General features: G+C 39.5%; 1 protein-coding gene across 9 annotated transcripts in view; it reads right to left on the bottom strand.

The window, feature by feature from the left end:
• STXBP5L (syntaxin binding protein 5L) overlaps nt 1–26417 on the bottom strand; it is a 198906-nt gene that overhangs the window by 73577 nt on the left and 98912 nt on the right. For all 9 annotated transcript variants that reach the window (XM_056494582.1, XM_056494599.1, XM_056494630.1 and 6 more), the window contains 8 exons: nt 19528–19591; nt 12640–12723; nt 6821–6944; nt 5200–5278; nt 4874–5028; nt 3220–3292; nt 2228–2375; nt 604–671 (listed from right to left, as the gene is read on the bottom strand). In XM_056494582.1, the coding sequence (XP_056350557.1) occupies nt 604–671; nt 2228–2375; nt 3220–3292; nt 4874–5028; nt 5200–5278; nt 6821–6944; nt 12640–12723; nt 19528–19591 (795 nt within the window). The remainder of the gene's footprint in view (nt 1–603; nt 672–2227; nt 2376–3219; nt 3293–4873; nt 5029–5199; nt 5279–6820; nt 6945–12639; nt 12724–19527; nt 19592–26417) is intronic.

The following is a 26417-nucleotide window of genomic DNA, read 5'->3' as shown; positions in this document are numbered from 1 at the left end:
ACTTCATCATATACATGACTGAGACCAGAGGAAAACTCATTGTGCATCTTAGTTAAATGAATAGTGTCTATTTTACAGTGTGATCCCTTAGGAATCCATCAGGCACTGCTCATGGGGCTCCTACTGCAATCTGAGCCTTTCTACGCCTTTTGGCTCTGTTTCTCCGCCCAGAAGGTGAAATTCATCCCAGTGCACTACACCCTCACTAATGCTGAGTATTAAAATGAATTCCCAAATTGTCCCCAGACAGAGAGTCCCCAGAAGGCCAAGGGACAAGAGCTGCTCTCCTTTTCAAAGCTATTCTCTGTGGCCTTCAAGGCCAAAATATTCTCTTGCAATATATTTTCTTTCCCAAAGACACCGCCTTCACAAGCATTATGGCTAACACTGGGGCCTCAGATAGTCATTCTTAATGGTAGCTCATCCCTGAGTAATAAGTTCTGCTTTCCACAGCAAAAGAGAATTACTGTGGTGACATTACTCAAGTGAAGAGACAGGAAATGCATATGCAGTGAAGTCTCAACTCTTATCTATAGCTAACCCAAAATCAAAAGGAGTAGATATAAATACTTTAAAAGTTCCAATCCCCAGTTTCATTCTCACCCTGTAATAATGATTTCAGGATATGTCTGAGCTCCAAGGTTCCATGCTCCACCATTGATAGGCCACTCCTAAAAAAACGAAAGTACAGAGATCACAACTTACTCTGATAAACCTTGCTTGGTTAACTTTTAAATTCAGGAATAGACAACATCTTCCCCCAAAAAGCAATGCAACTAGTAAAAGAACAAAAAATATGTGTAATTCAAGAGTTTTACAGTTCAGTAACATATTTGTGTCATCAGTTCAGGCTTTGGAAACTCAATAACACTTTCATATTATGAACTAATGTTCTATGCTTTTAAAATATTTCCACACAGCTAACATTCAACAATCCTAAAACAGGAATGAGAAAGAGGAGTAACAAACAATTCTGCTGATCTTTTGAGATGGCTTTTCTCTTGGAGATTCTATAAAACACTGAATAGATCGAGAATTTATTTTGAATACAAAGAACACTGAAGAAACCGGCCCAGAAACAAGTGTCAGAGCATGATGCCACGAGATAAGAGAATGAAGCCTTTACAGAACATTTGAGATCATCATCTCTTCCTTGCCTTTTGTTTACTAATGGCAAGACTCCCATTCTCTTGGTCTAGAATGCTGTCCTATGCCTAAAGCCCTGACATGTATGGATACAGGATACAGGATGTAGAGGGTGACATATCTGCAATGGGTCAGGATGCATACAGAGTATGAGTGGGTGGAGAAAAACCGGGAACACAAACTGTTTGAGTGGATACATGGACTGGATGCTTGTGAGTACAGAAATGGGTGTCTGGCACATGAGTGAGTACCTGCCTTCAGAGTGTGAATCTGTATATGCACAAATAAAGCAAGGGGACAAGAGAGGAAGCAGGAAATACAGATAGGTGTGCAAAGTGTATGAGGTAAGGGTAGATTCAAATAGGAGAAATTTAAAATTTTTCTGAAGTACTTTTGCAAACCAAAATGCAAAAGAAGCAGAGAGGGTTCACTCTCTGAGTTAATGGGAAAAAACCCAGCTCCAAGTAGAATACTTCTGTTTATTTGAATAGAAAATTGACAATTTCTGACCTGCTTACCCAGTGTTTTTTTTCTACTTTTTTTATTAAAATGGATTAGTTCTAGCCAAAATACAAACCAGTTTTAAGCTTGAAATTTATAAATTAATTGCATTTCTTCCTTTAGTTCCTGCAGCTTGTCCTATTTCTGCAGCATTATGGTAAGACTTTGGTAGCTCAGTAAAATAGTTATTATTCTTATTTAGTAACAAACCTAACAGATATTGTCAACTCTCACTGAACCTCTTAAGTCTTAATGTTTTCACTTTTTTCTTTGATAGAGAGAATCTATCCATACAAATTTGAATTGTACACTGGTAGTTCTCCTTTAACACAATCTGATCTGGAATAATTCTAGCATCTTAATGATTAAGTCCTATCTAATGGTAATTAATGGTTCTGTTAAAGTAGTCATGTTTCTGAGGGACAAATACTGGACTGTAGTCAGGCTGCTAAGATGCTGGTTGGACTAACCTCAGAGTGATTATTAAGGGAATAAAACAAAAATAATCTGGTAAATGTGACAAAAACATAGGTTACACATCTCATCTTTTGCTTAAAAAAAGAATATTGGTTTTGTTTACCTTATTGCTGTATCCTTGCTTTTTATGTTTTGCTCCTACAGAATAGAGTACAGGGATCAAATCTGGAGGACAGTCCGCAAAATATTCTGTGCAGGTAACAGGTGACTCATGAATGTCAATAGGATATGGGTTTTCAAAGATTGGAAAACTAGTTAAGGAAGACAATTTATTAGAAGCACTGTGACACACTGAGCCATAGAATAAAACATATTCTAATATTAAAATATATAACAGAATCTAAGTAAAATCCCTACTAATTAAATATATTTCTCTTATTTATTCAAACTTATATATTAACATCAGTAATAATGTGTACCCAAATAAAGATATAAAAATTCAACTGCTTTAACAAGAATCCTCTTGTTACATAAAGAGTCCCTGCGGCTAATAGGACTACCTTAATGAATGAATAAGAACTAATTTTTTTCTGACATCTCAAAATCTTATTTATACAGAAGTGACACATTTTTCAGAAGTTTCAGGTATGGATATGATATATACTATGAACTACAAAATACTTTTACAACTGTGAATTTTATATTGAACATCTTAGCTTATTGGATTGGTAGACTTCTGATCATACAATGAAAAATTGCAATAACAGATGAGTAGATCTCTCTAATTCTGTAGATCCATAGAAAACAATTCCATTATTTATTAAGATACTGAGACTAGACATGCATAAAAGTAGTGGTTGAATCTTATTTCCAAATCACATATGTGTTCAAACATTATTTAACTTTGATATTGAATGAATGTCTGAGGGCTGTGCTGAAGGGACTGCAGATTTAGATTTATTCCAAAGTTTAGGAACAAATATTATCATAAGTTCCTGTTCATTAGCTGAACTCAGCTCTTAAAGTGGAAGTAAATATTTAGCAGGAGTGCATCCAAGAGTGAATGATTTTGGATAGTTAAATGATTTGGGATTTTATGGTAATTTACTGAACAGTTAAACACACAAGTAACTTCATATAAAACTTTATACTTACTTGCTTTGTGTCAGGTCAACGACAATGAGATCTTTTTCCAAAAGCACAACTACAGCATAGGGTTCTTGAAATTCTGTAAGTAAGGAATCAAGTATACAAGACATGGAGTTCTCCTCTCACCATTTTAAGCAAGCAAGCAATATTTATGTTCTTTAAACTTTCACAGTATATTAGAAGCTTTGAGGTACATGTCCTAGACATATGCACAAACCAGACATAGCTGGAAACTAGGGCCAGAGAGGAAGAAAGAAATTACTTTTGGATGGTACTGCTGACAAACATGCAAAGCAGAAGAAGAATTGGGGTATTATTGCCTGCCAGCACGAAGCTATGTTGAAAGTAAACAAGTAGAATATGAGCAAGTTGTGTGTATCATTGCATTATTGAATCCAATTGTGATACAGAAAATGTATTTTTGCTGTCCAAAATTAATACTTCTACTGTGTACAACTGCTCTTCAGAAACAGATTGTGCAGGACGCTTCATGATACACAATGTTCCTGTTTCTAAGGTGATTCAAGGAGAATATTCCTTAGGAATCATGTAAGTTTGCTTTCAATTCAGGTACTAGCATGTTCCTTCCTCCCTCACACTCTTTTTGTTTTTTATACAATTCTCTTTTTATTTATCAAAACTAAAGAATTAAGATGACAAATAAATGCTTCCCTTGATGCACAGAGTATATTCATTTACATAGGACGTTATTAAAAAATATGGAAGTGAAATTATGACTATCTTTTCAACAGCAGCAAATAATTTCAGCATGTGCAAGCTCACAAACTGTTCAGATGGGTAATGCAAAAAGGACGAGTAAATAGAGCAACTGATTAATCTTCCTTTCAGTCTTCCTATGAATGCGCATTATTTGTTGTTGGCTGTCTTAATACTAGGCTATGAATAAGACAATTTAAACCAAAATGTTTAAATATTGGTCTGTGAGCAGGGGAAGATGCTACAAAAACTAAGTACGGGGAAGTATTTGACAGAGTTAAATGAAGGCTCAAAGCAACTATGATTATGGAAAATTAAATTTTTGCATGACATTGAAGCACACATACACTTTATTTTACTCAGTAGATTTTTTATTTTACTAAGTAAGATTTTAATGTGTATTTGGTTTAACTATGTATAAAAGATTTATTTTACTTTTCTGCTTGAGTCTTAAAATGCTAAAGTTAGTTCCTTTTTGACTTACAGCTTTTCTTAATTTATTTTCTGGAACTTTCTGACAACATATTTCAAAATTTGGCAGCCTCATGGTACGCAGCAAACATAAGACTTTTTAACTGCTCATTTCATGCTGAAGTGTAATAACTTTTTTGAAGGTAAGTGATAGTTTAATTTTCATAATTTAGAGAGCTGTAAATGATGCAAAATTTCAGAAATACAAGCACCTATATTTGATTAATAGCAATGTTTTCTCACAGTAGCCCATAAGTTTTAATCCTACAAGTGGAGATGTATGCATACTTTATTGTCCACTCACTACTTGCTTCCTACATTGAGAATGACAACAAGTCCCAGGTACTTTCAGTTATGTAGTTTTCTTCAGATGAAGACAGATATGAGGATGTAAATCCCTGGGATGGGATTAATGTCTGAGGAAAGATCACTTTATATTTTCCATAACTGTATTTTTCCCCAATAAACTCACCATTTGGATATGGGGTTTCGCAAAGAGTTAAAAAATCAACTATAGGATGATCCATTTCAAGAACTGTAATTGCTTTCCCATGCATGATTGTTAAACTTGGTCTTCGACAAGGCTTATCATATGACAGTCCACCAGAAAATATCACAAATGGTTCACTGTATTAAAAAAACAACATAAGTGTAAGTCAACATAGTACATACAAGCTTATATTATAGGTTTAGTATTTGCAAATAATAATAAATGGCTTTGTAAAAAGAAAGCAGGAAAATATTCTAAAAGGACTTAAAGTCAGGAATGTAATATTAATTACAGAATTAAAGACAAACCTGTTTTTACAGGTCTTGTACTCTACTTTAAGAATTGGTTTACAAGATTCAGGTTTTTTTCCATCTCTTTGAACTTTTCCTAAGGAAAGAAAGAATATGAAAACCTTTAAAACAAGAAATTGAATTATCAAACTAAAATACATACATTTAAACAATTGTATAAGCAACAAGAAAAGGAACTTAAAAGCTACAAAAGCTTAGGTGTATTAGCTCCTATTTCCATAAAATACACATTTGCCTAAATTAATTACATTTATTATGTCTGTGCTTTTACTGTCACATACATCTAAAGAACCATAGAACTCACTTCAAAGACATCTATAAACCATGTAGATTTCTGACTATGACACTTAACTAATAAGGAATGAATCAGGCTAATTACATGCTTTTTTTCTGAATATGTAATGACCATAAAGAGTTTATTTTTTTTCCTAAGCTGTTCTTAAATTGACTTAATTCCTATCGTTGACAAAACATGACATGCTTTTGGAGTGTAACCAGTTGTGTGAAAAAATTAAATGAAGCATACAACAGAAATTCATTATTTCTTGGTTAATTGTGGCTCAGTACTTTCTTCCAATGAGAGAAAAGTCACTTTAAACTAAAAAAAAAAAAATAGCTATTTTGGGTTTGTTGCTTTGGAAAGTCTATGCTTGATTTTGACAACAGCCTGACTGGAGGATACAGTGTAGATGAATCTAGACTTTTCTCAGAGGTGCACAGTTAATGATGAGAGATAGAGGACACAAGTTGTGGCATGGAGAATGCTGGTTAGATATTAACAAAAAAAAAAAATTGCCCCACATGGGTCATTAAATACCAAAAGATATTGCCCAAAGATATTGTGCAATTTTTTGCTGGAAGTGTACAAGTGTCCAATGTCCTGAGTTTGCTCAAAAAATCAGGTCTGTTTTGATCTTATTGACTGGTTGATACAGACATTGTACAAGTCTATGAGTAAAATTGGTAAAAATGTAGAAGTACATGAAGAAAATGCTAAATCCTTTTGGGGCTACTTAGATTGTGACTTCCTTTTCTTCCTCCCTCTCTACCCAGTCAGATTTCTCAGTAAAATAATGCATACATTTATAATAGTGTCAATACTTTTTAACCTAATTTGCACGAAACTATTTTATATAAAGTCCCACCCGTAAAAGATACAGCCATCTTTTACTATGGCTCCTTTAAATTCTTCCTTGTTGTTCTTTGGGAAGCCTTATACCATCCCCATGACGAATACCACAGTATCCTGTACAAAGTGCATTAATTTGTTGTGAGCATTGCACATAAAAGTCTATAAGTACAAACTTATAAAAGAAAGAAATGTGAAAATCCCAGAGCCTCAGGATCTCACAGACCAGCAGTAGACTCTTAAAAGGAATTGAATATGACATTAGAGTAATATTAATCAGAAAGAGGTATTTATGACACCAATTAAAATAAAAAGTTTGATCTGAGTTACTGATCTTACAATAATTTGTAGCTACTTTGCAGATCAAAATATTTATACAAGAAGCAACATCTGCACTACAAGGAAAAATTAAATAAACATACATATTAGCAAACAGCATTGAGAAAACTGTATTTCTTCTTAGTTACACATTTTAACTATCAGAAATACCGTGTGGAATTGTGGTCTGGAATGGCCTGTTAGGGCTTTTCAGATTCCATAGGGTCAAGCTGCCATCAGAGTGACTACACATGAACTGTTTCCCTTCATGATGCCAAGCAACAGAATGAATAGCCTACAGAAATGAAAAAAAACCACAACCTTGAGACTGGAATGGAATACAGAGTTTACACTAATATTTCCATGTACGACTTCAAATTATATTATTCTAATGGTATATCAACAGATGGTTCTTGTTTGTCTAAAATCCATTACCATCACTTTTTAGCAATCGATGGCTGTAATCCACATTTCATCATAAAGGCTAATGTAAAACAGGCAAAAAACAGGCCAAAATTGAAGGAAAAGATAAAAGTGTAAGAACAAGAGCCATACAATGCAGTTGTAATATGTCTGACAGCTCTGCTGGTAAATTTACAGGTAATTCTGTGTAAAAATCTTTACAGGTAACATACAACACACAATCTTTCCCAGAGGAAGTAATACACCGTTCTTGGATAATTTCCACATGTACTCTCACATACTTAAGTTGCAGAGCAAGTCCACAGAAATCTGGGATGCTCAATGTCAAAACCAAAATATTAAAGAATCCAGGACCATTTAATTGATATAGAAAATTACCAAAACAATGATGTAAGATAAGTTTGGAACAGATAGTGCATCAGAGAAGAGGAATATGCACTCCTTTGTGCATGCTACAAGTACTACATGATGAATGTTATATACACCATTCTTAGTATTCTGTGCATAATAAGCAGGACTGACTGAAAATACCCATAGTTATACCAAACTATCGGATAGGATAATGGCATAAGTCTTTGATTTCCCTAGTATGTGCTGGAAAGTAACAAAAGCCATATTCTGATAGAACATTCAATGTATACCATATGTCATGGTGTGACTTGGGTTTTGCCAATTTTAAGATATTTTTTTTTTTAAGAGATAGCATTTAGGGAGTAGAGACAAGGCAGGCTCAAAACTTAGAAAGGTACAAGAAGAAATTTATTAGTAACACAAAAAAGAATTCAGAATAAGATTCTTAGATTATTCCCTCCTCCCTTCATTCCACATTCCTTAACAACATCATAAAGAAAACACTTCAGTCAGTTATCCACCCAAATAATTGCTTCAGTTCACTTAAGAGAGAAAAGTCCCTTTTTTAGTTATGGCTTAGGGGGTGTCTTCACCTTCACAATCTACATCCGCCTGGGAAAAACTGCAGATTATGACTCTCCTCCCATTTTTTTACAGTCCTTCCAGAGCTGTGCTATGGGTTATGTTACACAATTGGGGTACCACTTTTAAAGGTAGGCTGCTGAAAAACAAAATTCTCTTCATCTTCTTCTCTATTAAATGTCTCTCTTCATATTCCAGTCCCAGAACAGAGAGAGCTCCATTTCCTCAAGGCAAAAAGTCTTCTTAAGCATCCAAACCTCCCCAAGTATATTTCACAGTTTAAAGGAATTTTAGTGAAGTCACAATACCCTTAGCCCACAAAAAAGGCTTTCAGCTACTTATCAGTTGCATCTTTTCAGTCTCTTCCCACCAGGAACTTTATCTTCATTCTGATGACCTCTGTAGTCTCCATGCTTCATTTCTTCTCATTCAGGGGAGCTCAGGAGATCGAAAATCTTATCCAGGCATAAAGAAGTTAAAATTGTATCCAGATTGTGAAGAAGCCACATGGGGAGCTGGAGGCCTCTTCTGCCACGGAGCTGGTGCCGGGGCCACGCAGCCGGTGCCGAGGCTGCCCAGAGCCATGTGGTCGGGGGGGCCGGAGCCGGGACCATGCGGCCGGGCCAGCCTCCCCCCGCAGGGCTGGGGCCAGGGTGTCGGGCTGGGCTTCCCCGCCGAGCCTTGGGCCGGGCCAGGGCTAGAGCCACCTCACCCACCCAGGAGCCGGAAACTGAAAGAGCCTAGTTAACTTGATCCACTGTGATTTGTGAAAGCGAAACAACTTTTCATTGGTTTCCCGAGCTGTCCATCACCATCACTCTCTGATTGGTTCCAGCAGTTCACAGGGGAAACCCTCAGATACAGAACAGCCCTTTCCATTCCCCGGCCTCATGGTGCTTTCCCTAAGGCGAAACCACCCCATTCCCCTAGCACGTGAAACCAACGCACCATAGTTTCTCACACGCTCCCCACAGAAGCACAAGCTCACAGAATTCTCCCTTGAATCCATATCCCTTCCAGAAACGTTCAGTGCTAAATAGCAAAGAACACAATATAGTTTTATGTAAATGTTAATGAGGTCTATTTTCGAGTGCAGCTTAATAAATTTCCAGGGTTTTTTCCAACCCAGGAAATGCTAAGGCCATGCACTTAAAATTGCATATAGACATTTGCCTGATTTATTCAAATGACTTAAAATCATGCCTGGGTATTCATAAGTCAGCATTGCAGCTGTTCATATTAATTTTGCTTAAGTGCTACTGGTCACTATTTTAAACTCCCTGTTGATTTTACTCTTTTAATCATTATATTGATTGTTATGTTTGGTTACCGGTCATGGTCTTGAGAGCTCCTAGGGCTGGACAGCAGAGCCACAAATAAATCTGCATTAAGATGATCTAGATGTTTTAACAGGAATCTGACACACCTCGTATATGAATGCTTGATTAACACACTACTAAAATAGTTGTGCCAAAAAGGACGCAAAAAAATGGAGCTCTTGGTATTTATTTTTTGGTGACATAATGGGTATCACTCAAACTTCTACCTTCCAGAGAGGGAGTTGGTACACAATACCTCTTAAATAACCAGGAGAAACCAAACTATAACTGAAATAACAAAAGACAACACAGAAAGATGGTTCATGCAGAGTCCAGTGTTGTTGCCCTCATGTAGAATAACCTTAGTTCTCTGGGGAGCACTGCTTCACTCACACTGAAGGCTTGTCTATCCTCATTCAAATTAATTCTAACATGACCTCATTCATGCTTGCTATCTTGCCAAATTTGAATCTGGTTTTGGTATGTTATCAGACTTAGAAACATTTTGCATGGTTACAGTCACAGACTGTGTCTGAGCAGGAGCTAGTAACTAGCTAAAAACTGTACCAAGCTGCTTGTTAAACTGCCTCTCTGTGACCAAGCACCACCTGCCAGCATAAACCTCCTGTGGAGTGGAGCTGAGGTGGGATGATCCTGGCACAGACAGCTGGCATAGCAGCAACTCAAGCTGACCCGTTAGATTTTGACACAAAATGAGCAAATAAAACAGAAATGTTTTTGGAGGTCTCAGCTGAGAGTCACAAGTAATAATGAAAGGTGGTCCTGAAAAAGCCCTGAATTTTCTCTCTGCTAGATTATGTCTAGCATTCTGATCCGCTTTACCATCCACACACAAAAGGAGCAGTTATTTGCTCAGAACAGGAGTTCATCATGGTAGGTGACTCGTGAATATTCACACAGTATATGCACATAAAGCTTCTCACTCCAGATTGGGTATGTTTCTCCTTCTGCAATACCCATAGTGGTTGCATACACATTCCATCTTCTCTCATGCTTAGCATGTACTAAAATTAAGCATGCCTAACATCATTTCAGTTCTTTCCCAACCACAAACCTTCTCCACTGAGGGTCTTTTACTACCACTTTTAGCCATATTTTGCGCATGAACAATGCTTATCTCATCTTACTGATTGAATGCTAAAAATCCTTTGTGTTCATAGTACTGCAGTTCATAGTACAGCAAGGGCCATATCTGATTTGATGCTTCCACAGTGGCACGGTGCTAAGACAAAAGTAGGGAGTTGTCATTTGGCGAACGCCTCTGAGAACTTTGTATCTTCGTTCTGGTGATGTGTTGCAATGAAAAATTATGACTGCTTCAGATAGCTCTGAATGAATGGGGGCTGACACAAACTTCCAAAGCCTGGACAGGAAGATGGCTGGATTTTGGGTTTGCCAACTAGCAGTAACAACTTGAGGACCACTTGAAAGATCTGTCTTGTTTATGTGCTGTCTTTTTATACTACTTGATGGAAACAAACTTTTGAAGTAAATTATAAAAGAGCTTGTAAGGAAAGCCTTTTATAGAAGGCATTGTGTAGGAGCATTGATTGGAAGGGCTTCAATATCTCATGCATATCACCATTGAGAAGATGAAAATCCTAATGATAGTAAGAAAAGTGAGGGTGAAATAATTTAATTCAGAACTCATGCAAAGAGGTACTTTGGAACTAAATGAAGATACAGAACACAGGAATTTATCTGAGACTTCACAGATATTCTGCAACTGGAACTGCTCTGGCTCAGTGCCAGAACAATACTGAGAGATGGATCAGACATTGTGGGGCACAGAGGCCTTCCATCAGTCCAGACAGCATGGTGAAGGACAGCAGCAACAACGATTTGTGGACTGTGATCTTTGGTGGTCAATCCATAAAACGAGATTTAGGTATGATAATTTTGCTGTTAAATACCAAGTGGCACACGGCAAACTAGAAGCTAGCACAAGTTGCACAAAGTGCAGTAATTGCACAGCAAATAACCACTGAGGAGGAAAGTACGGGACTGATTAAAAGGCAAAAAAAAAAAGGTCCTGAGAGCAGTATTGAAAAATGTGGAACAACTAATTTCTAAATTGTATGAGAAATTTTCAACACCCATCCATTCTGTCCCAAAATGGAAAAAAAATGAAAAAAAAAAAAAAAAAAAAAAAAAAGATAACCAGCATTAAGAAGATCCTGCTTCATGTAGTCTCAATCTGAGTACAAGTGATAACAGCTGGTGAACAGATATCCCGACCCCCACCCTTCCTGAGGAGAACCTGTAAAAGGAAAAAGTTGTTCAGCCTTAAGTAATGGGACAGGTACAATTTCACAAGTGTTTGCACAAGCAGACTGTCGCTGACAGACAATTTAGTGGCTATGTCTTGAGGCTTAAGTGCTAGCCCATTCAAACTCTGCCCGTTGAAACATTTGCTGTGTTGATGCTCAGAAACTTAACCTTGAAGCTCTGAATAGTTTTAATGTGTCTCTGAGGAAGGTCTGAAAGAATGAAGGATTCATTGCTTTTTAGAGGGGAAATAAATGTGTATACACTCCTTACATATACTTACATATAGCAAGGTGACAAGATAAAGAAGGAAAGAGAGCTACAGGAAACAAGTTACCTCCAGGATCTCTTTAAAGAAAATGTCCCTTTTTACCTTCAGTTGTATTTGCATTCACATTCATCCATGGGGAACTTCAGAGGACTGACAGAACAAAGAATATTCTTCCCTAGGGCTAGTGCTAAAATCACAATAACTGGGAGTATATCTGTTTTTCAAGCAGCTTGATTATTGATACAAGAATTGCATCTGTGGTTAACACAAGCTGCTTACAAATGACAAGAGACAATTGTGTAAAAACTATGACAATATAATTTTGAAAACTGTTTAAATCAGATCTTAAGTACTAGGCAATATCGACAGCTGTGCAAGGTAATTCGTCTATCAGTATAATGAATGTTCTAGAAATACGCAGTAAAGACTATTATATAATTCCTATCATAGCTATATCTCAGGTCAGCTTGTTGCTAGACTCTGTTCAACTGAGGATTCCCACAGAGAAATTAATGAACTTATCAGGATCAAGGGGAGGACATTATGTGTCACAGTACACTCATGAAAGCATAAACTCTGGAATCAGAACTAGAGATTACAATCTTTGATTTCTACTGTCAGTAATTTGCTCAAAAGCATAGCACAAACATTATTTCCAGAACCAGCAATACCTTTAGATACATATCCATCTGCTTGGTAAGACATATGGCAAACTGCTGAATAATGCCTTTGCTGAATTAATGGAAATGGCTTACCTCATCATAATAAGCTCTCAGATCGGCTCTTTTAGATCGCAAGTCCCAGAACACGATAGTCCCATTTTCATAGCCTATCAACAGCTGGAGGAAGGAAAAAATCCACAATTACATTTTCTAATTCAAAAAGTACATATAAATATTGAGTGATATAAAAAGAAATTACAAAGAGATGGGCAAGATTGTAATTTGCCCTACACATAATACCTTGCTTTCAATTTATCTTTCAGTATAATTTACTTCACATTGCTGACAATTTAAGATCTGACATAGAAAAAAAAAGGGCTTTATAGACTTTTCTCCCCCTGCGTGGTTATGCACCTAGACAGTCTTCTCAATTACATATCTGCAGAAAATCAAAGATTGTAGCATGCCCCTACCAGCTCTTACCTTCCCTGCCACTTGATGGAGAAAAAAAATGTCAGGCACCTAAGATACCACTTAAATAACTTCAAACCAAGAGAGTCAGTCCAGATTAAACTCTCAGTCAGCTACTTATATTCCTTTTATTTATGCTTGATATTGCTTTAAAACATTCTGAAGAACTCCTCCTGCAGAGAATATTTTGCTTGCTTTTCTAATAATTAAAAATAAATTAATTGATATGTCAATTTTTACTTCTTCTAGAACTGAGATGTCATATCATCATGCACACCAGAGAAATACCAGCAAAGATTTCTGAAAAGATGAAAGATAAGAAAAACAATGCTCAGGAGAAAAATAAGAATGAACACAATCATTTCTCCTTGTCTCCACAGAAAAGAAGTGAAACATTGGTCTGGTACTGTAGAGTTACTATTCATTTGAACACAATTAATTTCAGATCTTATGGACAATATGATATCTAGCTTATTTAGGTGTCCTGAAAACTGTTTCCCATAGAATCTGTCTTCCTAAGAATCTGTTATGGACATGATGACTGGAAATGGCTAAACTGATAGATTCTCACATTTCTGCGATAGAATATTTTATACGATTGGCAACGATAATTGCAGTTACTAATCATCTGTAAGCAGATACATACAGAATGCAGGCAAGAATGTACAGTTTCTATATAAAGAATTTGTGCAGAACAATGACAAGATTATCTCTTAGTTGGAGAAACCTTAACAGCATCTTTGCTATCACTCACTTTAGCTTGCATCAGTCCTAAAAGTGAAATTTGGTTGGGTTGCCAAACAAAACATCGCTTTCTTTCCAAGTTAAGTATAACCGGTACATCAATACTGCTACAAAAGAGCCTGGGAATACTCTCAGTTCTACTGGATATGATTCTTTTATTGCCAGGAGAATATTCCTTATGTGGAATCATCTAGCTAATCTGGAAATGATTTATAGTTAATATATTTAATACCTGAATATGAACAATATATTGTTATGCTCCTGAAGAATTATTCTCCTGAAAAAAATTCAAACTGTCCTGGAAAAATCCCACAATATTTAGTATTTTTGCTCTGGATGACTCCATATGGGATTTTGTGGCACAGTCAAAAAACATGCAGCTAACTGAATTGTCTCAGGGTGCCATATGGTATTCTGGGAAAACAGGCTGCCATTGAGAGAGTGAACAAAGTAGGGTCTTACTGCAGCTGCTTGCACTGTTGGTATAGCAATCCCAAATGGAAGCCATTTGTATGCTCATAGCAGTTCACTTGAGAAAGTGAAGGTTTGTGCTGTGTTGTGCTGCACACACCTGCCTTTCAGGTCTGCATCACGCTACACATATCCCTTGGCCACAGGGTAAATGAGCTTCTAATTCTAAAGGACCCTGTAGGCCTCTCCCACTTGGTAAAGGCAAGAGCAGCACCTTTTCGCCTTTATCTTAATGTAAGGCAGTATGTCTCATGTGAACATCCTTTTGCTTGACAGTAGAAACAGAAGGGTTTTTTTTTTTAAAAAAAAACAACAAGAACTTTTGCGATGGATCTACAAAGACCAAAATGCTGGCAAGCCTCTTCACAGAGGATGGTGCCAAGCCCTTATTGGAGGTTCATCCAATGCTATACAGCTTGGGGTTCCCATCCTCCTTTTTGTATTCACTCCAGTAAATAGTATTTTAATAAGTTATGGAGTCTGAGTGCCCTCCTTACTGTTATTATAACAAGCACTTGCACCTGTGCATTACAGCTGGGTACCAAACCAGTAGCATTCAGTTTGTGTCTACTAATATTCTTTTCACCTCAGCTTTTGTACAAATATATTCAGAAAAGTGAAGAGTATTTAGCATGTGGCTCTCTTTCATAATAAGCCTTTCTCCCTGTGGAAGCAGGCTTGTCTTTTGATTTTTATCCCTCTATTTTGCAAAGTTATCATGCTCCAGATAATTACTAAAAGGTTAAATTCCTTTTATCAGAGGCCTCATTTCACTTGAAATATTGCTGAAATGCTTAATTCACAACTGCACTAAAGGATTGCAAGTTACAAAGTTTCAGAGAAGAAACTGAAAGGCAAAGAGATTTGCTGCATAGCCAAGAATTTCTCTTTTTGTTCAGACAGTAGTCACGCTACTTTAGTACTAGCACTGTGGTACAGCCCTAAAGTCACAGTTTCCGCTTGGGTGAATGGGATTAGTCTCATTTCCAGGATATTTATGATTGACAGGATATTTATGATCCTGACCTGTCTAAACCATAGGAAACTCAAACATTCCCACTCTTCTCAGTCATAATGACCACTTGAGAGATCTATAAGACAAGCTCTATTTCTGTAATAGAGGTAAAAACCAAAACATTCATAAATGCACCTGGAGAGGAAAACCCAGACAAAGTAAAACAGTACTTGTAAAAAGAGTCAAGGATGGAAAAAACTCCAAAGATTCATCTTGCTTTTTGTGGCACATCATTTAATTACTCATGCTTAATTAGGTGACAAAAAAAGCAGAACACAGGACAGAATTTGGAGAGAGAAGTCCTGGCCAGATCTTTCTTGTCTAGTGTTGTTTCCCATTTTGACTTAAATCTTTCTTCATCAAATGCTTTTAATGATGGGAGGAAATTCCTTTTTTACAGTCAGCTAAATACACCCCAGTGCATGCCAGCAAGTCCCCTCCTTGTCCTGGTAACAAAAAACAGCTGGAGAAAAAATCCCAAACAAACAAGCCTGCCAAACAAGGCTTGCTTTTTTAGGTATTAGTAGATCTCAGAACTCAGACTCAGAGATACGAAGTTTAGCCCACCAGCTAATTGTAAATACCATCAAACCTTCTCCTATTAAGCTTCCTCTGTTTGCTGGTCTTTTCCTTTGTCAGCAAGAAGAAAAATCCTGTTTGCCACTTTTAAGTATCTGTGCACTCCAGTCTGTCCCTAATGTACACTTATTAATTGATTTAGCAGACACAGTTATATTTCATGAACTTAATCACTTGGTCCCTGAATTGTTCTTCAGTGACATATTAAATGCCTAAATTCTCTTTGATGTCTGTCTTCCAGCCACAGCTTGTTAGATTCATAAAAGAGATTTGTCTCCAAAGCCTGCCTAGATAGTTGGCCTGAAGCCACTCTGGAAAAGTTTTGAATGGCAGAAGTCTTCTGGAATTGCATTCACTGTCTTGGCACAAGGAATTCAATCACCAGTCAATGAAATAAACTGTAACTTCTAGGAATTCAAAGATCTTAATGAAAAAGGTGAACATACTGCCAGTGCACGAACTTCCCTGGCTTTCAAATAGAGCTCTTATGATTGTCCTAGATTTTGAAAGTCTGACTATGCTTTAGGACTCTGAACTACTCAATGTTCATAGGAGAAATACTTATTTACTTTAGTAAAACAGTCCCGGGTTAGTAAACAACTTTGTAATGCCCCGGAGAAGCCTATACCACCGGACTCTTGCAAAATATTTGTAGAGTAGCACTCTTGTAGAGTAGAAGAACATCTGTATATTGAGTAATAATTATGACTGATTTATAACTACTATTTAATTCCTGAAACATATGCAAAGAACACTTTTATCTGCCGCCTATCATGAAGTGAGATGTGGAGTCTGACTTCTGCCACCAATATATTTTGGTGGTCTTTGGTTAACTTGGAGTTGTGGAGATAAGCAAAGTATGTAGAACTATCATCAAACAGCTCTATTATCTAAGATCAACTCTGCTAAAATAAAGTCTACCTATGACAGTATCTTGTACTGAAATGGTCAAGAGAAAATACCAAATAATATGGGAAGAAGAGAAGCACTTGTAACACTCATATATTCTCTCAGGCTAAGTAATTTTCTCATTCAAGTACAGCCATCTCCTCAACTATACATGGCTCTGTTTAACCTCATCTTTACGAACCTTTTAGGAGAATTCAGCAAACCTCTTCAGTTACCCCGACATTGATTTTTGTGTTAACTTTTCTAGTCTTCCTTGTGATCAATACATTTTCAGTACACACAATAGCATTTGGAAAAAGTCTTATAGGTTCTACCCACTGCACATTTGAAAAACTACTTAATTGGCTTGTTTGGAATCTGACCTGTCAGCTTCATTTGCTATCCTTTTAGTTTGTGTATTGAAAGAGACTATGAGCTATTACCATTCTCTTAATATCAACTGTGATTTTCAAACACAATCAGGTTTTTTCCATAGTGAATTTTCCTGTCTCACTAAGTTGTCTCTCATACAGAAGACCTTGTGCTGTCTCTGAATTTCTTTTAGCATCATGTTCATTTTAAACGTAGAAGGACAAGTACTATACTCAGGATTCAGCAGGCAGATCCAGAATGCATTTCTTTAATAACTTTGTTTTGTTCTTTATTCCCCTCCGCATAATGCGTAATTTTGATTTTCTTTATTGTTCACTACTGAGCATTGAGCTGACATTTCCATGTAACTATCAATTATCACTCAAAGCTCTTGATACCAAACAGTAATCATCAGCTCATACCCATTGTTTTATGTCCAGTCAGAAATATTTTGCCCTACATGTATCACTTCTTATCATTTATGCTGAATATACTTAAAAAGACAGTATTTAACCTGCCATTTTACTCCTGAGTTTCTCAGCCTCCTAAAGTCCAGCAAACCAGGCTACATCATAGCTTACTCTATTTTCTAGGTTATTTATGGCTATGTTAAACAGTAAAGGTTCCAGGAGCTGCTTTTTTCCTAATTTTTTTTCCTCAGTCTGAATAATAATTGATTTATGCTGCATTCTTTCAACTGAAGTTTAATGAGACTTAGTTGAAAAATGCAGTTTAATTTATTTCTCTACTGTTGATTTTTTTTATTTACAAATATGACTTTTGATTTAATGCTTGGATCTTTTCTTACATCTGTGTGTACCTTTTACTGAAATCTTCCTATAAACACTATCAATTATACATTCTGCAAAACTACAAATATTTTGTTAGCACCAAGTCATTCTTTACACCACTCTCAACCTATCAATGATATAAAGAGCTGCATTGGGATGGTTTTAGTATACCTGAAATGTCCTACTACTTCTCCCCATAAATTTTCAGTGTCTTTTTTTCATAGGCATCTGTCTGAATTTGCTGTTGTTCTTCAAATGCTAGTACCTCATCAGTGCCCAGATGTCTCCCAGGTACTCTCTGAGCAACAAGCACTTGTATTCCCAAGCTAGTTGTCTTTTATCTGCCTTGCCTGGGTCCTTTTCATCTCCTTTCATTCTGCTGAAAAATATTTTTAGGTTTCTGTTTGGACACAGTGCATTCCTGTAAAAAATCTTCACTGACAAGACCATTTTTTGTTTTAGCACCCTTTTTTCCTACACTGTGTGCCTTAGGCAGCTTATCAGGAACTTCTGTTGTGTCCAGCAAACAAGAATGATGCCTCATCAATAAACCTTTATTCTCACCAGGTATTAAACTGCATTTCTCAATGGCTTCTTGTTGAGGCTATAATACTACACTTCATAATGTTGAATTACTTTATCTGACAGTATTCTAAATTGCTAGACCTATTATGACTCTTACAGAAAGGCTTAGAGATGCCATTGAAGTTGCTGAGGGTTGGGTCACAGCTGCACCCACTTGTGTGTAGTTCACCTCTCAATATGGGGCCAAGGACAAGCAATGCAAATGAAAATCAAATGTAGTAATCTGTGACTTCTCTAGGTACCCATAATTTCTGCATAATATCCCCCATATCAGTATCAGAAATTCAAACTGCTACTAGTTTCTAACAATTATTAGCTGTTGTTATGTGAGTAACACTGTCAAAGAGATACTCTGTTTGGACGATGCAGTACTTTATAAATACACACTGAAATGCAATTACTAAAAATGATCCAAATCAATGAGAAAGTTAAATACCCTTTCCACACAGACAAAATGCTCCAATAGCAACATATTAAAAAAAAGTTGTAATAGAACCAGAATCCTGTCAGCCATATTCCATCTTTGAAAAGCTGCCATACAAATAAAGCTAACTCTGATTGTGCCTCCTGGTGGTTATCAATCACAGCCTTAATGCACTGACTATATGTTTGGCTTCTACTTGTGGTCAGTGAACAGAGTTGAGAATGGCAAACAGCAGCAAGTTCCAAACCTGGGTTATTAACATGATAATTCTTATATTAGAAAAGATTTTTTATCTCATAAAAACTTACTAAAATTGGCATAGGAGCATGTTTATCCAAGTACTGAAGTAATGACACAGATTTTAGTCAAATCTTACTCATACGAAGTGAAGCTTTTTTAAACAGGAACAATTTAGAAGGCTATGCATTTTGACGTACAGTATGTTGTCTGTATCACAAAATGTTTACTCGTTAAATTTGTACAAAGATCCTTTTTTTTATAAGAACAGTAAAATAGTTATTGACTTGCAAACATAGAAAGAAAGCAGATGACAAAATTAGTGAGTAAGCAAAAGGGAAGAGTAGCAAGGCAAGTAAAGGCTGTGAAATGCTGCAAAATTTTATACCGTTGGTTGTACTCACTTTTCCCTCATCTCTTGGGCTGTCGCTTAAATGTACAACTGGGCCAGGATGCGTCTTGGTGGATCTGCAAGTAAAAAAATCAATTAAAATCTGTGAATGTTTTTTGTTGTAAGAAGAGCTAGATACCTCCATTTCTAGGTGTGCTAACATGTACCTCCAATGGTTTAAAAATAATTCTAAAAAGCTTTAATAGGGTAAAGTTATAGGTACCTTTTAATGTTCTCCTCTATTTCCTTTCTGCCATTATAGGCAAAGATTCTCTTTTCTTAATGAATCCTTCCTTCATTTTTAAAAATCTCACTATTTTTCCTATTACAGTAATTTCCCCTTTCTCTCATTCTTACAGCTTTTTTGCCTTTTCTAGTCTCTCATCTCTTTGTGACCTTCCCTCCTTACTTGTTCTATTTGAAGGCTAATTTGCCAAGGATTTACAAAGTCTTCACTGGATTCATTTCAGATACTGATAGCATGACTCACCAAGTTCCAATGTCACTAAAGACATGGTTTCAGTAACCTCACCTACACTGCCCTGTCAGGAAGCATTTTAGCATTACTGCAGAGGGGTTTCAGAAATGCAACATCTTGCCTCTGATCTGTAAAGCTTATCTCATCTTCAAGCCAACACAGTTACACCCACAATGCATGTTCAGTGAGGGTCCTCAGCCACAGCACCTATCCTTTTGTAAGCCTATATAGAGATTAATTACAATTCATGACATCATCTCCCTTTCTGCAACATGTATCAACCGCATCTATGCAGCTTAGGACTGAAGTTATTAATGTCCAGCACCTGACAGCAAATGTAAATCATATGAAACTGATTGGATAGATGGAGACTTTTCATCCATCATCTTTTCTAGCCTGACCTTCAGGTCCTGGCAGTCATAGAGAGCAAGAAGACAAGCAACAGTCCACACTGAATGCCTGCACGGAGGAGTACTTTTCTCCCATCTAGGTTCTGGGGTCAGAGAACATGTCCCTTGGAGTACAGCTTAGGATCTGAACATGCATGACTGGTCTTGGTTTACTGAAGGTCATCAGGAAAAAAAAAATGGAAGAGGTTGGCAGAGCCCATAAAGTATAGAATTTATTTGGAAACCATACGTAAAATAACTTAGGATCCAAGGTTTAAAGCAATCTGCAAGAGAATTACAGAAACAAACTAAAACAGACTTCTCCTGCCAAACTACTCAAAGGATTTTCCTAAAACAATGGCCTCTTCCTTTGACTGCACTGTAGCAAAACTGGCCTCTGTAATACAGGTCAGACTACAAATCAAGAGTGGGAATGGTACACAAAAATTCTCAGACAACTCAAACATTAAAACACTGTGGACTCATCCATAGCTTCAGAGGCACGTCCTTCCCGGAACAGTATGCTCCAACTTTGTTAAAAGCGTGCACATTCTTCTCTGGCTTCTAGATGTTTCCCACATTATGTTTTAAATATTTAACTATTTCGTCATGCACCGAAACTGGATCAAAGCAGAGAGGCAAAGATCTAGTCTGATACTTATTTCTGAGCTGAGGACAATGAAAAATTACTCCAGACATCCTGAACATACAGCATGTTATTCTCCTACACGAGGTCCCCATGAGCAAGATTTTTACAGAGATGCAGATAGCAGGAGATCTGACTGTCATTCCTATCCAAGCCAACTTACCAGAGGGGACATCTCTGGCTGAGCTTCTGTTTCTGAATAACCTGTACTGAAATAAAAATTTCATTTGCACAACACCGGCCTTGGAGCAGGCAGGGTAGGTAGGCAGTACAAGGAACTGAGGGGTGAGATGAGATTATTTGCAAGCAGTGCTTAGACCTACACACGTCCTGTACATCTGTCCTGAGGGAGTGCATGTGACAGTTTGGGACATTCTAGGCTGTTTCAAATGTTATTTTTGACATAGATTCACCTGTCTGAACATGTTAGAGTATTTTGATGGAAAGAACTAGGTCTGTTTGGAATATACGCTGACTATGCAGTGTTGAGCAAAGAGGGAAGGGTGAGAACAAAAAGAAAAAATAAGACGAGAAGACACAGCATAAGAATTTTCACTTTTTAGCCAGATTACAACCATAGGCAGATGACATGAGAGAAAGCAGAGGCAAGAAAACATCAGATATGTTTTCCACTGGGGGTTGAGTGTTTTTCTATTACTGTGTCAATTTAAATACTTTTTCCCATTATCATGCCAATGGAGCTGGCCGGGTTACACCCAGGACCTTTGATGACTCTAGACAAAAGGGGTGGGTGGGAGCTGGGCCTCAGGAGGGGCTCTCGACCTTCAGGAGGGACTCGTGTTTTTGGGGAGCTCGGAGGAGGATTCCCTCCTGGAGCCACGAGGCCGAAGGCAGGAGAGCCAGACCCTCTGTGATCACCTGCCCTGCATCTGCCTCGTTCCAGCCTCCTGCCTCTGCGGACACAGCTGAGCACCAGAACCCAAACGGTGAGCGAGGAGCTGCCCGCTCCAGCCACTCCCACCCGAGACCGGCGTGGCCGCTGCCACCTCCTCCCGCCTCCGCTCCCGCTGAGAGAGAGTGTGCCCACAGCTAAAGAAAGGACTGGAACCGAGTTATCTGTTCTGTTTTGTTGGTAATTTTAACAACTGCTGTTGTTTCTGCTTGTACGGTTAGATACATTAATAAAAGAGCTGTTATTCCTACCCCCTTATCTCTGCCTCAGAGTCTTAATTCAATTATAATACTCGGGGGGAGTGGAATGAAAGTCTCTATTTCAAAGGAAAACTTCTGCCTTTATCGGCAAACACCTGTCCTTCAAACCAGGACAGATTTTGTCACCCAACGTGGGGCTCAAGGGCACTGAGTGGAGAGTTAAGACAGGAGTAACAGCTCTCTTAAGTGGCAACATGCTGTCCGGTTTCATCTGGTTTGGGCTCCATGTGGCCACAGATATCTCTCTCCCATTTGCAAGCCCTTATTTGAATATGGGCCCCCTCACCAAAGTTACTGTAGCTATTACCGATTCATTTGGTGGATTGATTATGTCAGGAATTCATGGTTTTTTAATTTTTTCTGGGAAGTGGCCACATGGATCCAGAGCTAACTGCATGGTTCTGGGGTTATTTCAATAATGGTACTTACTGTGAGGTAATGAATGCAAGGGAAATTTTCTCCTAACCCATCACCCAGTTATTTGAGGCTACCCCATCAGTTTTCAAGGATTTCAGATCTGCTTTAAAAGCTAATGATATCACAGAGTGACTGGTGTTGGTGATACGCCTGTTCTGTTTAGCATTCAGAGACAAGGGAATATTGGCTTGGATAACAGCCCTGACACCTACCCCAGGAAATAGAGGTGCTTCCCCAGAACCTGCCCCAGGGACCAGGGTGTTGCCCCAGAACAAGACCCTGCTCCAGGGGATAGGGATGCTGCCCCACAGCCCACCACAGAAATGAACCACCCAGAGTGGGTGGGGGCTATAGTGAAGGATATAGGCCAGATGTTGGAGGAGCAAAGCCAGATGTTGAAGGAGCACAGCCGGATGGTGAAGGAGCACTTTTCTCCAGCTGGTGAGAAACCCTCCCCCTGCCCTAAAGAGGGAGAGTCAGATGGTGCTGCAGTGGAACCCGTAGATGTTGTATCTGTCCAGGTTCCAGCTGAACCACAGGGGCAGCCACAGCCAGCAGCAGTTGCCTCTGTGGAAACTAGAAAATCTAAGATTAAAATGAAGCACCTAGATAATGGAGATCAGCCAGGAGGGTCCTCACAACCAGCAAGGGAGCCAGAGGTTGAGATTGTCACCTAGTCCCTCTCATATGACAGTCTCCGTAACCTGTGTAAAGACATTGCACGGCGAGGCCGTGAGCCTTTTACAACTTGGTTACTCCGGGTCTGGGACCTTACGGGAACAGGTGTGCAACTGGATGGAACTGAGGCCAGGAATTTGGGATCCTTGGCTCAGGGCTCAGGTGTGGACCAGATATTTGTAAGGGAGCAAGGCCTCCTTTCCCTCTGGGACCGGCTTTTAATGAATGTGAGAGAGAGGTATGTCCACAGAGAGAGAATGCAGGAGCACCACTGTAGAATGCGCTGGAAGACCCTTGAGGAAGGGATCCAGCAGCTGAGAGAAGTGGCAGTATTAGAGGTACTCTTTGGGAGGGATGGACAGCATGACAATGACCCTAACAAGGTCAGGTGCACAGGGCAGATGCTGTGGAATTTGGCAATCCTGGGGCCATCTCAATATACCACCTTCTTTGCAATGATCAGTGCTGATAACCACCAAGAGACAGTGGGTTCTGTTGCCAACAAACTCAGAAATTTTGAGAGTATGATGAATGGCCCAATGCAGGCCAATGTCTCTGCCGTGGCCAGGGACCTCCAAGAGGTCCAAGATAGGATGAGGAATATGAGGGAGGAGATGAGGGAGGAGATAAGGGAGGAGATAAGGAAGATCAGTGCAGCACCAGTGAGAGTCACAGGCCCCAAATCTAGAACCCAACACCCCCCAGCTAGGGAGAGAGGGTACACCCCATGAGCTGACCTGTGGTTCATCCTGCAAGACCATGGGGAAGACATGGGAAAATAGGACGGGAAACTCACTTCTGTCCTGGCAGCACGGGTGCGTCAGCTCAGGGAGGGAAATGCTAACCTAGAGAACGGTGCTAAAATGAAGGTAGCTTCAACCTCCCATGGTAAATGTGCAGGGTATTACAGAAGGGAGGATGATCTGTCAGATCCCCTGGAAGGAACCTCCACTATGTATGCCCAGGAAAGAAATAATAACCAGGGCTAGAGGGGCCCTGCCTCTAGCCAGGGAGAGGCATAGGATGACAGAGAGTATTGGATAGTGTGGGTGCGATGGCCTGGCACATCAAAGCCACAAAAACATAGAGTTTTAGTTGATGCCGGTTCACAATGCACTCTGATACCATCAGAACATGTGGGGAAGGTACCTGTTTCCATTGTTGGGGTGACAGGGGGATCACAGGAATACACTTTGCTGGAAGCTGAGATTAGCCTGACAGGGAAGGGGTGGCAGAAACATCCTATTGTAACTGGCCCAGGGGCACCGCACATTCTAGGCATAGACTTCCTCAGGAGAGGCTACTACTAAGACCCAAAGGGGTTCATGTGGGCTTTTGGAATAGCTGGTGTAGCAACAGAGAGCATTAAGCAGTTGAACACCTTGCCTGGACTATCAGAAAACCCATCTGCAGTGGGACTCCTGAAAGTGACAGAGCAACAGGTACCGATTGCCACCATGACAGTGCACCGCCGGCAGTACCGGATGAGATGCTGTGATCCCCATCCACAAGATGATCCATGAGCTGGAGAGCCAAGGGGTGGTCAGCAAAGCCCACTCACCCTTCAACAGCCCATCTGGCCTGTGCGCAAACCTGATGGAGAACGGAGATTGACTGTGGACTATCGTGCATTGAATGAAGTGACTCTACCTGCTGAGCGCTGCCGTGCCAGACATGCTGGAGCTGCAGTACGAGCTGGAGTCCAAGGCAGCAAGGCGGTATGCCACCATTGACATTGCCAATGTATTTTTCTCCATTCCTTTGGCAGCAGAGTGCAGGCCTCAGTTCGCTTTCAACTGGAGGGGCGTGCAGTTCACCTGGAACCGACTGCCCCAGGGGTGGAAACACAGCCCCACCATCTGCCATGGACTGACCCAAGCTGCACTGGAAAAGGGTGAGGCTCCAGAACATCTGCAGTACATTGATGACATCATTGTGTGGGGGAACACGGCAGTGGAGGTATTTGAGAAGGGAGAGAAGATCAGCCAGATTTTGCTGGGAGCTGGTTTCACCATTAAAAAGAGCAAAGTCAAAGGACCTGCCCGACAGATCCAGTTCCTGGGAGTGAAGTGGCAAGATGGATGGCACCAGGTCCCCACTGAGGTCATCAGTAAGTTAACTGTAATGTCTCCACCAACAAGCAAGAAGGAAACACAAGCTTTCCTAGGTGCCATAGGCTTTTGGAGAATGCACATCCCTGAGTACAGCCAGATTGTGAGCCCTCTCTACCTGGTCACCCGCAAGAAGAACAATTTCCACTGGGGCCCTGAGCAGCAGCAAGCCTTCGCCCAGATCAATCAGGAGATCGCTCATGCAGTGGCCCTTTGCCCAGTCAAGACGGGACCAGAGGTAAAGAATGTGCTCTACTCTGCAGCCGGGAACCATGGTCTGTCCTGGAGCCTTTGGCAGAAGGTGTCTGGTGAGACCCAAGGCCGACCCCTGGGATTCTGGAGCAGAAGTTACAAAGGGTCTGAAGCCAATTACACTCCCACAGAGAAGGAAATCCTGGCTGCCTATGAAGGAGTTCAAGCTGCCTCAGAGTGATTGGCACGGAAGCACAGATTCTCCTGGCACCCTGACTGCCAGTGTTGGGGTGGATGTTCAAAGGAAAGGTTCCCTCTACCCACCTTGCCACAGACGCCACATGGAGCAAGTGGATTGCCCTCATCACTCAGCGCGCCCGTATTGGCAACCTGAATCACCCTGGAATTTTGGAGATAATTACAAATTGGCCAGAAGGTGAAGATTTTGGTCTTGCTGATGAAGAGGAACAGAAGCAAGTGACCCGGGCTGAAGAAGCCCCATACAACCAACTGCCAGCAGATGAAAAATGCTACGCCCTTTTCACTGACAGTACCTGTCGCATTGTGGGAATGAACTGGAAGTGGAAAGCAGCCGTATGGAGCCCCACATGACAGGCTGTACAAGCTACTGAAGGAGAAGGTGGATCAAATCAACTTGCTGAGCTCAAAGCTGTTCAGCTGGCCTTGGACATTACTGAGAGAGAGAAATTGCCAAAGCTCTACCTTTACACTGATTCCTGGATGGTAGCCAATGCTCGGTAGGGGTGGCTGGAGAGGTGGAAAAAGGCTGATTGGCAACGTAGAGGAAAACAAATCTGG

Source organism: Oenanthe melanoleuca, chromosome 1, assembly GCF_029582105.1.
Source record: "Oenanthe melanoleuca isolate GR-GAL-2019-014 chromosome 1, OMel1.0, whole genome shotgun sequence".
In the NCBI taxonomy this organism is placed as follows: domain Eukaryota; kingdom Metazoa; phylum Chordata; class Aves; order Passeriformes; family Muscicapidae; genus Oenanthe; species Oenanthe melanoleuca.
This window is presented reverse-complemented; position numbering and strand designations above follow the sequence as displayed.